This window comes from Brassica oleracea, chromosome C9 (assembly GCF_000695525.1).
Source record: "Brassica oleracea var. oleracea cultivar TO1000 chromosome C9, BOL, whole genome shotgun sequence".
NCBI classification, from domain to species: Eukaryota; Viridiplantae; Streptophyta; class Magnoliopsida; order Brassicales; family Brassicaceae; genus Brassica; species Brassica oleracea.
This window is the reverse complement of record NC_027756.1, coordinates 29,030,461-29,043,245: the sequence shown is the minus strand read 5'-3', so window position 1 is coordinate 29,043,245 and position 12,785 is coordinate 29,030,461. Positions and strand designations below refer to the sequence as shown.

General features: G+C 36.1%; 2 protein-coding genes across 2 annotated transcripts in view; both read left to right on the top strand.

Annotated features, from left to right (window-relative positions):
- The first annotated feature begins 2,023 nt into the window (after positions 1–2,023).
- LOC106318705 (disease resistance protein RPS4) lies at positions 2,024–7,453 on the top strand. Its single transcript, XM_013756801.1, has 5 exons — positions 2,024–2,660; positions 3,561–4,695; positions 4,794–5,105; positions 5,538–6,593; positions 6,664–7,453. The coding sequence occupies exons 1-5, from the start codon at positions 2,164–2,166 to the stop codon at positions 7,330–7,332; spliced, it is 3,669 nt and encodes a 1,222-aa protein (XP_013612255.1). The 5' UTR covers positions 2,024–2,163; the 3' UTR covers positions 7,333–7,453.
- Positions 7,454–8,749: 1,296 nt separating this feature from the next.
- Positions 8,750–12,785, top strand: part of LOC106319465 (TVP38/TMEM64 family membrane protein slr0305) — a 6,265-nt gene continuing 2,229 nt past the window's right edge. The window contains exons 1-2 of the mRNA XM_013757797.1: positions 8,750–9,114; positions 9,433–9,669. Of these exons, the coding sequence (XP_013613251.1) occupies positions 8,776–9,114; positions 9,433–9,669 (576 nt within the window). The 5' untranslated portion in view covers positions 8,750–8,775. The remainder of the gene's footprint in view (positions 9,115–9,432; positions 9,670–12,785) is intronic.

The window sequence follows — 12,785 nt, the reverse complement described above, 5'->3', positions numbered from 1 at the left end:
ACTTGGAGTTTGATGAAAAAAGTTATTATATTTGAGTTTATTACGAGTGTTGGACTTTTTTAAAATGTTATTATTGTTTTTTATAAAATATAGAATGTACGATTTACATTTTATAATTGAAAATTGAATATTTAGGGTTTATAGTATGTTTAGGGATTAAATTTTCTTTGAATAGCCACAAATTTTGTAGTTGCTATATATTTTTACTTCTTATTTTGTAGCTAATTATGGATATAATTTGCTACACATTAGTTTGGGCTAACCGCGGTTAATTTTCTTCAAATAGCCACAACATTAAACTTGTAGCTATTTAGCTACGAAAATTTACAAAATAGTTACAAGTTACAGATTTTAAGAAGTCATGGCTATTTTATAGCTATTTGTGGTTTGAAAACAGCCACAAATAAAATTTAGTGGCTAATTTGTAGCTAAATACAATTTTTCTTGTAGTATACTATAGTTAAATTGTTTACAAAAATTTATATACGAGCTGATCCAACCGTATTTGACTTCTATTTGATTTGTAAAATTGAGTATTTAGTTTAATTAAGTCGAGCATCAACTACTATAGTTAAATTGTTTACAAAAATAAAACAAGTATCAAATATTAAAATAAAATAATTATTTGACATTGTTAACTTTTTTTTTTTTTGAAACACACTTATATTAAATGATCAAACCAAAGTAGTTGTAGCCATTAAAACCAGTTCAGCAGACAAGACCTGCTTTGCTAGCTTATCAGCCTCGGCATTTTTCATACGAGAAATCCAATGAAAAGAGAAATATTCAAACGAAGAAGCTAAAGAGAGGATATCTGCTAAGATCCCATAGAGACCAATCAGCGATGATTCCGTCTTGAGAGCTTTGATCATTACGGCTGAGTCCGATTCGCACCGATTCCTTGATAGTCCTAGCTCTCTGCACTTTCGTTAGTAAAAACAAGTATAAATTAAGGAAATTAATTCAATTAGTTTCCATCAATTTAAAATACAACACAAGTCGATAAAAATAAGATAATATTTTTTTTGAATTTTTTTGGTAAATATATAATCCTATTAAAATTATAAATAGATAATTATGTATATATATATATATATATACGAACAATACATTGTATTTTTTTTCCTATATTTACAATAAAATATTTATATATAATTTTTTGGAGACACAAAATAAGTTTGCTGATTTTTTAATTAGAATTGCTTGATATTTCTATAAAGATATTTATTTTGGGGAAATTACTAAAAAAATATCATATTCATAGTACTATTTTTCTTGTTTACACTCATCACTTTTAATGAAGGGTAAAAAATATTTATAATCGTAGGGATAACTAATCTAGACTTAGGGTTTAGAGTTGAAGAGCATGTTAGAGTTTTTGGAATGCGAAATTTAGGATTCTAATAAATATATAAATAGATAATTAAAAATATATTAAAAATTAAAAGTAATTTTTTATTTATAAAAAGTTCAAATTTAAAAAGTATAATTCGAAAATATAAAAAAAAAATATTTTTTATTTTATTTATTTAAATAATTATTTATATATATTTGGGAACAAGTGTATAAAAATTTGATCAGTTAATAAAGAAAATATTTTTGAAAATGTCTATTTACTACTATCTCTGTTTCCGAAAGTAAGATTTTTTAAAGTGTTCACACTTATTAAGAATTCAATAAATGTTTATAATTTATTTTTTCTTTTAATTTATTATACACTTTCCAATAATTTTTCACCAATGAAATTTAATCAATTCAAATATTTTCATTTAATGTTTCTTAAAAGCATAAAAAAATATTTTTGTGGAACAAGTAAAAAATCTAAAACATATTAGTTTCGAGAACGGATGGAGTATTTAGTTGGTTACATTAGATCATTAATAGTTTGAATAATAAAATAATTTTTTTGTTTTACCAAAAAAATCATATTATTTTTCTTATTTATTAGGAGTTCGTTGAGATCCCATATTTATTAGGAGTTCGTTGAGATCCCACATGCAACATTCAATAATTGGGTTTACTGTGGGGTCAGAGACTTTTCTCTAACTCACGAAGCAGCTCGAGATCATATTTTTACCACAACATTTGAAGATTGATTTTTCTTCTCATCAACCATTAATTAATCACACAAACCAAAACTCTTTTTTGTTCTTCGTTGACTTCATGTTACAGATGGAGATGGAGAAACCAGACAAATTGAATCGAAGCGTCTCTCCAATGGAGTCTCTTCCTTCTTCCTCTGCAGAGCTCGACGTGTTTCTCAGTTTCAGAGGCTTTGACACACGCAACAACTTCACCGGCCATCTCCAAAAAGCCCTCCGCCTTAGAGGAATAGACTCCTTCATCGACGACAAACTCCGCCGAGGAGACGACCTCACTGCTCTTTTCGACAGAATTGAGCATTCAAAGATTGCCATCATAGTCTTCTCCAAGAACTACTCGAACTCCGCGTGGTGCCTCCGAGAGCTTGTTAAGATCCTAGAGTGCAGGGACAGAAACCAGCAGCTGGTGATACCAATCTTCTACAAAGTAGACAAGTCCGAATTAAAGAATGTTCCAAAGAAGAGTTTTACTGAAGTTAAGGAGGAAGAGACTTCAACGTGGGAAGCTGCACTGACCACAGCATCCAACATCTCCGGCTATGTAGTCAATGAGTTCAGGTATGCTCTCTATAAAGGATCTGCACTGATTAGGGTCGGAACTGGACTGTGCCTAGTGAAACATTGGTTTTGATCTCCAATTTTTTTGAAAAGGATAGACATTTTTTTTTTTGTGTCATCTGGTATATTAATGAAAGGTCATCAAGACCAACATTTAGTTACAGAAGATCAGCCGGAATGAGGAACTCCCTTATCCAAAAAACTTATCAGACCAACTACCCAAACAAAGCTACTTATCACATAAGATTCAAAAAACTAGTCATCGATCACATGGCAATGATCAACTAAGTGGAGGGCGAAGCTTACTCATTCTCAAACAATTCTCATAGCCACAAGGGGCCACCAGCCGCAACATAGGATTGCAGATAACCACCTTTCGCCGCACTTTGAGCTATGAGGAAAGCCCCTCTGTTTGTTGATCTATCTTCTTTTACTACTCTCCACCATTCCACTCTTCTCAATCTTTTCTCCAGCTCAACATATTGTGCTTTGAAATTACATAGATCTGTATGATTTTATTATATATTATCAAAGTCACTAGTAATAAATAACTAAATACTCCAATGGTTTCATTTTAATTGTTTTGTGCACGTAGATTAATAAAACATTTAATTTCGTATATTTTATAAATAAAAATATCATTACATATATATTCAACCACATTCCAACCGATTGAAAAATAGATTAGAAGATATATAGATTAATATATTTTGCATTGATAATTCTAAAACAACATTTATTTTGAAACTAAAATTTTACACTACCTTAGCAACTAAAATGAAATTGAGGGAATATTTATTACCTCAAAATCTTATACCGGCCTGACATTGATCTCTATTTTTTATATACTTTGGTTATTGACTTTTGTGGTTTCACTTTGTTCATCTTCTTGTTTGATAGTACGTCTGAAGCCAAACTTGTGGACGAGATTGCTGTTGACACATTCAAGAAACTGAATGATTTGGCCCCCATTGGCAACGAAGGTCTGGTGGGAGTAGACTCACGTCTAGGGACTCTAGAAAAGCTTTTATGTTGCGATGAGGTGGACTCTGTTCATGTCATTGGCATTATTGGGATGGGCGGAATTGGTAAAACTACTCTTGCTGATTGCTTGTATGGACGAATGCGAGGCCAGTTCGACGGTAGCTGCTTTCTTACAAACATCCGTGAAAACTCGAGTAGAAGCGGGTTAGAGTCTTTGCTGCAGAAACTCTTCTCCACGTTACTGAATGATAGAGATCTAGAGATCGGAGCTCCTGGAAATGCACATGAGAGGTTTGAGCGTCGGCTTAAGAGCAAGAGGCTGCTTATTGTGCTTGATGATGTGAACGATGAGAAGCAGATAAGGTATCTAATGGGGCACTCCAAATGGTATCAGGGAGGAAGTAGAATCATCATAACTACTAGAGATAGTAAACTAGTCGAGGCGGTCAAGGGTCGAAAATATGTGCTCCCTAAACTGAATGATAGAGAAGCCCTGAAGCTCTTTTGCTTGAATGCATTTAACGACTCTTGCCCTTTAAAAGAGTTTCAAAGTTTGACAAATATGGTTCTGGATTATGCTAAGGGACACCCTTTGGCGCTTAAGGTGTTAGGGTCTGATCTTTGTGAGAGGGATAATCAGTACTGGGAAGATAAATTGGATAGGCTGACAAGTAAATCACATGGAGATATCTATGAAGTTCTGGAAACAAGCTATGAGGAGCTTAGCATTGAGCAGAAGAATGTTTTTCTGGATATTGCATGTTTCTTCAGATCAGAGAAAGTGGACTACGTGAAAAGCCTCCTCAACAGTCATGGTGTGGATGTGTCTAGCGTGATAGAGGATCTACTTGACAAATGTTTGATTACTCTTTCTGATGATCGCATCGAGATGCATGACATGTTGCAGACTATGGGCAAAGAGATTAGCTTAAAAGCAGAAACCATCGCAATAAGAAACTCTAGGTGGCTATCACCACATGGCACCCCGTTTCAGTCGCATATCAGACTATGGGATAGTGACTATATTTGTTACCTTCTAACTAAGGGCTTGGTAATGGCTGTGACTAAAGTATAATATTTCCAACTTTGTATTATACTTTATCTTCTTGCTTTGAATTGACTGTTGTTTCTCTACCACTTGTTTGGTAGGGAACTGACATGATAAGAGGAATTTTCCTGGACACATCAAAACAAGGAGCAATGCGGCTAAGCGCCAAAGCTTTCAAAGGGATGTGCAATCTCAAGTACCTGAAAATTTATGATTCTCGTTGCTCACGTGGATGTGAAGTGGATTGTAAAATTATCCTACGTAAGGGGCTTGATTTCCTTTCTGATGAGCTTACATATCTACACTGGTATGGATGCCCACTACAGAGTCTCCTTCTGAACTTTGACCCCAAGAACCTTGTAGACCTTAAGCTTCCATATAGTGAGTTAGAAGACATTTGGGACCAAGACAAGGTATATTTCTGTGTAGTTTTATTACTCATAAGCTAAAATCTTGAATGAGAGGAATCTCAAATGAGCTTGATCTCATGAGCTAACTCGCTTGAGCTATATTTTTCTAGGTTCATTTATTAAATGACTTTAATGATCGAGTTTGATTTAGTTCATGAGTTATATAAATGAGCATTAATGAACATGAGGTAGCTTTAACTTAATCTTTTAGAGTTAAATATATATATATATATATATTAGAAATATTTTGTTTTACATTTTAACTATAGAAAAGGAATATAAGTAATTTATATATTTAAAAAAGGTATCTAAGACTTTTGTAGGAAAGTTACACATTATCACATTTAAAACTTATGTAAAACATCTTATATAAACTCATATTAAATCATTTTCACCCTATTGAATGCTGATTTTTAACAAGAAATGTTGTTACAGGATGCTGGAATGCTCAAATGGGTGGATCTCAGTCACTCGTTGAGATTAAGCCGATGTTCAGGTTTGGCTAATGCTCAAAATCTTGAGAGGTTGAATCTAGAAGGATGTACAAGTTTGAAGAAGTTGCCATCATCCATGAAATGTTTGGTGAAGCTTATTTACCTAAATCTCAGGGAGTGCACAAGTCTCAAGAATCTTCCAAAAGGACTCAAAACTCAATCCTTGGAAACTCTTATTCTCAGTGGCTGCTCCAGTTTCAGGAAATTCCCAATGATCTCAGAAAATGTTGAAGTTTTACTTTTAGATGGCACAGCAATAAAGAGTCTTCCTGAATCCATTGAAAGCTTGAGAAAACTTGCTTTGCTGAATTTGAAAAACTGCAAAAAGCTGAAGCATCTTTCTTCTGATCTTTATGAGCTGAAATGTCTCCAAGAGCTAACACTCTCAGGATGCTCACAGCTAGAAGTTTTTCCGGAAATCAAGGAAGCCATGGAATCTTTGGAGATTTTACTTCTGGATGATACAGCCATCACTGAGATGCCAAACATCAAGCATCTAAGAAATATCAAGACATTTTCTTTGTGTGGAACAAACAGTCAAGTTTCTGTTAGTATGTTCTTCTTGCCACCTCCATTGGGCTGCTCTCAGTTAACGGATCTTTACCTCTCACGATGCGGTCTGGACAAACTACCAGATGATATAAGTGGCCTATCCTTGTTGCAGTCTTTATGCTTAAGCGGAAACAACATTGAGACTCTGCCAGAGAGATTCAACCAGCTTCATAATCTGAAATGGTTTGATCTTAAGTATTGCAAAATGCTCAAGTCTCTACCTACCCTTCCACAAAACCTTCAATATCTGGATGCTCATGAGTGTGAGTCACTTGAAACTCTGGCAAATCCATTGACTCCTTTGACAGTAGGAGAGAGGATACATTCTATGTTCATCTTTACCAACTGTCAGAAGCTGAACCAAGATGCTCAAGAGTGTCTGGTAGGTCATGCTCGGGTCAAGAGTCAGTTGATGGCTAATGCTTCTGTGAAACGTTATTACCGGGTAATCGTCTCCTCTCCTCCTTCCACGTTATTGTAATAAGCAAAAATGCTTATTGTTTTTTCTTTCGCAGGGATTTATACCAGAACCTCTGGTTGGAATCTGTTACCCGGCGAATGAAATACCAAGCTGGTTCTGCCACCAAAGACTAGGACATTCACTAGAAATCCCATTGCCTCCTCATTGGTGTGACACTAACTTTGTTGGACTTGCCTTATCTGTAGTTGTCTCATTCAAAGACTATGAAGACCGTGCTAAGCGTTTCTCGGTTAAGTGCTCCGGCAAATTCGATAACCAAGATGGTTCCTTCACAGGATTTGACTTTACGCTGGCCGGCTGGAACGAACCCTGTGGATCGCTTAGCCATGAACCAAGAAAGCTTACTTCTGACCATGTTTTTATGGGATACAACAGTTGCTTCCACGTCAAGAAACTCCATGGAGAGAGTAGCAGCTGCTGTTACACAAAGGCTTCTTTCGAATTCTATGCAACGGATGATGAAAGGAAGAAGAAGCTCGAGACTTGTGAGGTGGTCAAATGTGGGATGAGTTTAGTGTATTTTCCTGATGATGATACTTGTATGTTGTTGAAGAAGCCGAATCTGGTTCAGTTGAGTACGAAGACCAAACCAAGCTGTTCCTACGGTCTTGATGATGTCAGACTCAAGAGAGGACGATGCCAGGTTGGTGGTGGTGATGAAGAAGCAGATTGTAAGAGAACGAAAGAGAAGATTTTGGTGTGATAAAAAATTATAATTCAGATATTTAACAGTTATTTGTTTATTTTGTTGTAAGCAACTAACCAGATCTATGTCTTGATTTGTAATTTTGTACGTATCAATTTCAAATCAACAAGTTTTTTTAGTTTTTAATCAGAGTTTATTTTTAGTTGATGCAAATACAACACAATACAAGAGTAGAAAGGTACTTTAATCTACTTTCAATTAGAATATTTTTATAAAGAGGTTCCAATGAGAGTATTGCATAATGAAAAGTTAAAACAAAAATCATAATCTTTTATAGAGAAAATGACTTAAATAGCACAAAAAGATATAAATATAAGGAGAAATGTTTTTCAAAATAACAATTTTTATTCTAAAAATAATTTATGACAAAATATAAAATATAAAGAGAAAATTTAATATAAAAAAAACTCTTATTCTAATTGTATTCTCTAAATTCTAAATCATAAACATAAATTTTAACCTAATAAAAATTAATTAATGATATTTTGGAAATTTTTCTTCTTCTGTGCTAATTTTAGAACAAATAGATATTTTAGTGATATGCGAGGCCATTTTTCCTTTTATAAATTGAATTACATTTTAAATACAATTAAAAACATTAAATTATTAAAATTATTTTAAAGATTAATATTTTATTTGAAATATTCTTGACATGTTATGTGGACTAGGAAATTCTAAAACTGGTGGTCCACACGGAAACGGGATGTCGGCCAGAGTGGACTATGCGCTGGTGGCAAGGATATATGGATGGATGGTCTAAAAAAAAAGTGATGAAGCTCGCGCCGAACTAACAACAAGAAAAACGTCTCCCATTTTCGCCACAATTTTTTAATTGCCACAATCTGTTGAGTCCTTTAAGAAAAATTACGTTGTATTAGTTCACAAAATAATCACATAAATATACTTTTAAAATCTCCATCACCAAAATAACGTGTTAATTGTCATCACAAATTTAAACCAGCACTCTTTTTGTCATTTCTTGATAACATCACCCTCAAAAACTATTTTGATCTGCTGGATATTTTATTGTTTTGATTCAAGCGGTCGGTCAGATATTTTATTTATATATTTTTTGTTTGAAAATAGAATAAAATAACTAAAAAGAAAGTAACAACTAAATAAGCGACCGAATAGATCAATAAAGGAACCTCGGCTGAGGTGCCTCGTAGTCTGGTGGTAAAGGAACCTCGGCTGAGGTGCCCGTCACCCGAGTTCGAGTCCCGGCCACGAGGAGTTTTACATGGGCTGCCTCTCGCCTTCCAGACCACTTCGCGTAACCAGGGACCCTTAAGTGGACGTTTTAAAATCCTGTAATGGCATGGATTTAGGTCCGGTGGGCTAGTCGATCACGCAAAAATGGTCAGATACTGGATTATCAAAAAAAAGAATAGATCAATAAAGTTGACAAAAAAAAAAGATCAATAAATATAAATTAAAAAGATGGAACAAGCGTCAAGCAAAGGATACAATACAACAAGCAACGTAAAAGGGAGGAAGAAGAAGATGACTTATCGCGAGGAAGACGATGCAGTTCCTGAACTGTATCTGAGAGTTGAAGAAGATGGAGTTGAGAAATTAGGTCACTATATTAAATTTATTGAAGAATTAGAGAGAGAAGCAGAGCAGGGAGAGGAACAAGATTCATCACCTTCTTCATCTTCTTCTTGTGGAGGGAAAAGATCTCTTTGGTTCTGGATCAAGCTTGCTCTTCTGCTCGCCTTTCTATCTGGTTTGGCTCTCGCTGCTTACAAATGGCTCGTTCCTTTAATCATGGACAAGGTTCGATTCTTCCTTCATCTTAAAACATAACTTGCTGCATGTTGCTCTCTTTTGTTGTTTAATTCTTTATCAATTGGGCTTGATTAGGGTTTCAACACTAAGTACTGGACACAAGTCTCTATGGTTCTTTCTTGTCACTTGGAACTCTGTATAGCTGCTACTTGATCAATCTCTTGGAGACTGAAAGTCAAGCAGAACTGAGATTTGTAGATAATGTTCTATGATTGCCTGTTTTGTCTTAAATGATTCAATCAGTAACAATCTTTAGCTCTGTTACTAATCATGGCAATATCATTTTTTCAACCATGTTGTTGGCAGGAGCTTATCCCTATCATAAAATGGGAGACGAGGACATTCACACACCCTGTGTTAGGTCTCCTTGTGTTCGCAACCGTGGCACTACTCCCTGTAATACTTTTTCCGTCACTGCCGTCAATGTGGGTGGGTGGGATTACATTTGGTTTTGGATATGGCCTTCTCCTCACTTACCCAGCTATAGCTATCGGTGTATCTCTTCCTTACTTCATCAGCTATCTCTTCTGCGACAAAATCCAAGTATGTGTCTCATTATGTCCTCAATAACAACTATAGAATCAAGATTCAACAAAAACAAAAGGCACAAATTAATTTTGAGAACACATATCTCTTTTATTATAATATTTTTAACAATCTCTTACGCACTTATTTGATTACAGGACGATATCACACACAATTCGACCAAAATTGCTTCCTAATTTACACCCATGTGGCATGACTCAATAAATGTTGTTATGTCTCTCAATTCACTCAGCTATGAAATTTCAAAACCCATTGTGTTTTTTTCTGAGATTTACAAGTCAAAAGCGCTCAGTCTTAGTTAAAAGCAGAATATATATCACAACATCTTTGCATATGATCCAAAATATTATTTCCTAAATTCTAGCAACACTAAATCTCCCCATTTGTGATTTTAAGATCTTTTTGTTAGCTTGTCACACATGTTTTGAAGACTTTTTCATTCTTCCAAAGTGTGTGTTATGTTGTTGGAGTTCCCTCCTTAAGCCCAAAACAAATCAAGCCTTAGTCCAAGAAGAAGAAATATCTAGAAGGAGAAGAAGAGTGTGGATTGAGAAGTGTGTAGAAGTGTGTTGAAGTGTTTAAGAAAAGAAGATGGAGAAGTCTCTAGAATTAGCTTGTAGTTACCCTCCACTAGTATAAATAAGAGTGTAGAGTCCCTTTGTAACATCATCCAAGAATCAAGAAAACAAAGAGAGAAAACATTTGTAAGAGAGAGTTCTCAAAATAAAATCTTTGTAAACCCTTTCCAAAATTATAAAGAGTCTTCTTCTTAAATCTTTTAGTTGTCTAATCCCATCTTCATCTCATCGATATTAGGTAATTTTCCCAACAAGTGGTATCAGAGCCAGACTCAAACATAACATCAAGACCCGTGAGATTCAAGATGGAGGCTACCGAAGGTGACATGTTCAAGCTCACGACGGACAACTTCTCTTATTGGAAACCGATGATGGAAGATCACCTTTATTGTAAGGATTTGCATGAGCCCATCATCATGAAGGATAAGCCGGAAGGAAAGGATGATAAAGCATGGGAGATTCTTAATAGAAAGGCGGTTGCCGTAATCCGTAAGTATGTCGACCGATCTCTTTTTGAACATGTCTCTACCTACACAAATGCTTTTGAATTATGGACAAAACTTGAATCCATGATTCAAAAGAAAACACCTCGAAACAAAGCTCTTCTTGTTCGACGGTTGGTAAAGTTGGAGTACAAGGATGGCCAGAGCATGATGGAGCACTTGAACAATTTCAAGGGGATTGTAAATCAGCTTAACAAAGTTGATATGAAGGTTGAAGACGAAATGCAAGCCCTTTTACTCCTCAGTTCACTGCCGGAGAGTTGGGACACACTAGTTGTCACTCTAAGCAATTCAGCACCGGAGGGAAAGCTTACCATGGACACCGTCACTGATAGCCTTCTAAACGAAGAAGTTCGCAGGAAGGAACGAGGTTCGAGTCCTTATTCAGAAGCCAACATTGTTGATAGAAGGGGTAGAGAAGAGACTCGTGGTCACAATGGAAGCAGAGGACGAGACCAATCTCGAGGAAGATCTAAGTCACGTCCGAGAGTTACTTGCTATTACTGTGGCAAACCGGGTCACATGTGTGAATGTCGGTTTTTCAAGAAAGACAAACAAGCCGGTAATATCAAACCAGACCGGTTCAATCCTACAAAGAAGCATGAAGAAAAGACTACCACCATTGTGGAAGACCAGAGCGAAGAATTATATCTCGTTGGAGAATGTAATCTTAGCTCTGATGATAGCTCATGGATCGTTGATTCTGGTGCTTCTTTTCACGTCACCCCTCATGGAAGCTTCTTCACAACCTATCAAAGTGGTGACTTTGGTAATGTTCAAATGGGAAATCAAGGAAGAAGCAAGATCATTGGAAAGGGGGATGTTATTCTTACATCAAACACTGGATGTAAGATAGTTCTCAAGGATGTGAGACATGTTCCCGACATGCGACTCAATCTCATATCAACCGGAAAGCTCGATGATGTCGGCTTGGACAGTCATTTTGATGGTGGCAAATGGAAGTTAATCAAAGGAAGTTTGATCATGGCTCGAGGAAGAAAAGAAGGCTCTTTATATGTAACACAAGCCAAGCTTTGCAAGGAAGAAGTAAACATTGCGAGTGATGACATGGAGATATGGCACCGAGACGTGGGCATATGAGTGAGAAAGGTTTAAATATACTTTCTCGCAAGAAACTTCTTCCTGATATGAAAGGTACGCATCTTTCACCATGTCATGATTGTTTAGCTGGGAAACAACATAGGGTCGCTTTCCGAAGATCATCTACGCCTATGAGAAGAAAGCATATTCTTGATCTTGTGCATACTGACGTATGCTCCATGTCCGAGAAATCCAATGGAGGGGCATCATATTTCGTCACCTTTATTGATGACCATTCAAGGAAGGTATGGGTATACCTTTTGATGTCAAAAGATCAAGTTCTTGATGCTTTCAAGGAATTTGTAGCCCAAACAGAGCGAAGTACGGGTCAAAAACTCAAGTGTGTTCGATCTGATAATGGTGGAGAGTATCGAGGTCCCTTTGAAGCGTTTTTCAAAGCTCATGGAATTAGAATGGAGAAGACACCACCAAAGACGCCACAACTGAACGGGCTACCTGAAAGAATGAATTGAACGATCACAGAAAGAGTTCGGTGCATGCTCTCTCACGCTAAACTACCCAAACCATTTTGGGGAGAAGCCATAAAGACTGCAGTGGACGTCATAAATCTTACACCATCAGTTCCTTTGGAAGGCGATGTCCCGGAGGAAGTTTGGTCGGGTAAGAAAGTCTCTTACAACCATTTGAAGGTGTTCGGTTGCAGAACGTTTGTCCATATACCTAAGGATGAACGAGCCAAGCTAGACTCCAAGACTAAAGAGTGCATCTATCTTGGGTCACCAAGAGATGATTTCGGCTATCGGCTTTGGGATCCGGTTAACAGAAAAGTTATCCGGAGCAGAGATGTTGTTTTCTTCGAAGATCAAACAATCGAAGACATCAACAAATCAAAGAAACCAAAGCTAAGGGTTGTAAGGAATGAAGATTCTCATAAGCCTCAAGATCATGAACAAGTGATTGGAGATGAGGG

Coding starts and splice junctions, on each gene's coding strand:
- LOC106318705 (XM_013756801.1), top strand. CDS start 2,164: ATGTTACAGATGGAGATGGAGAAACCAGACAAATTGAATCGAAGCGTC. Junction 2,661..3,560: donor TATGTAGTCAATGAGTTCAG/GTATGCTCTCTA, acceptor CTTGTTTGATAG/TACGTCTGAAGCCAAACTTG. Junction 4,696..4,793: donor ACCTTCTAACTAAGGGCTTG/GTAATGGCTGTG, acceptor CTTGTTTGGTAG/GGAACTGACATGATAAGAGG.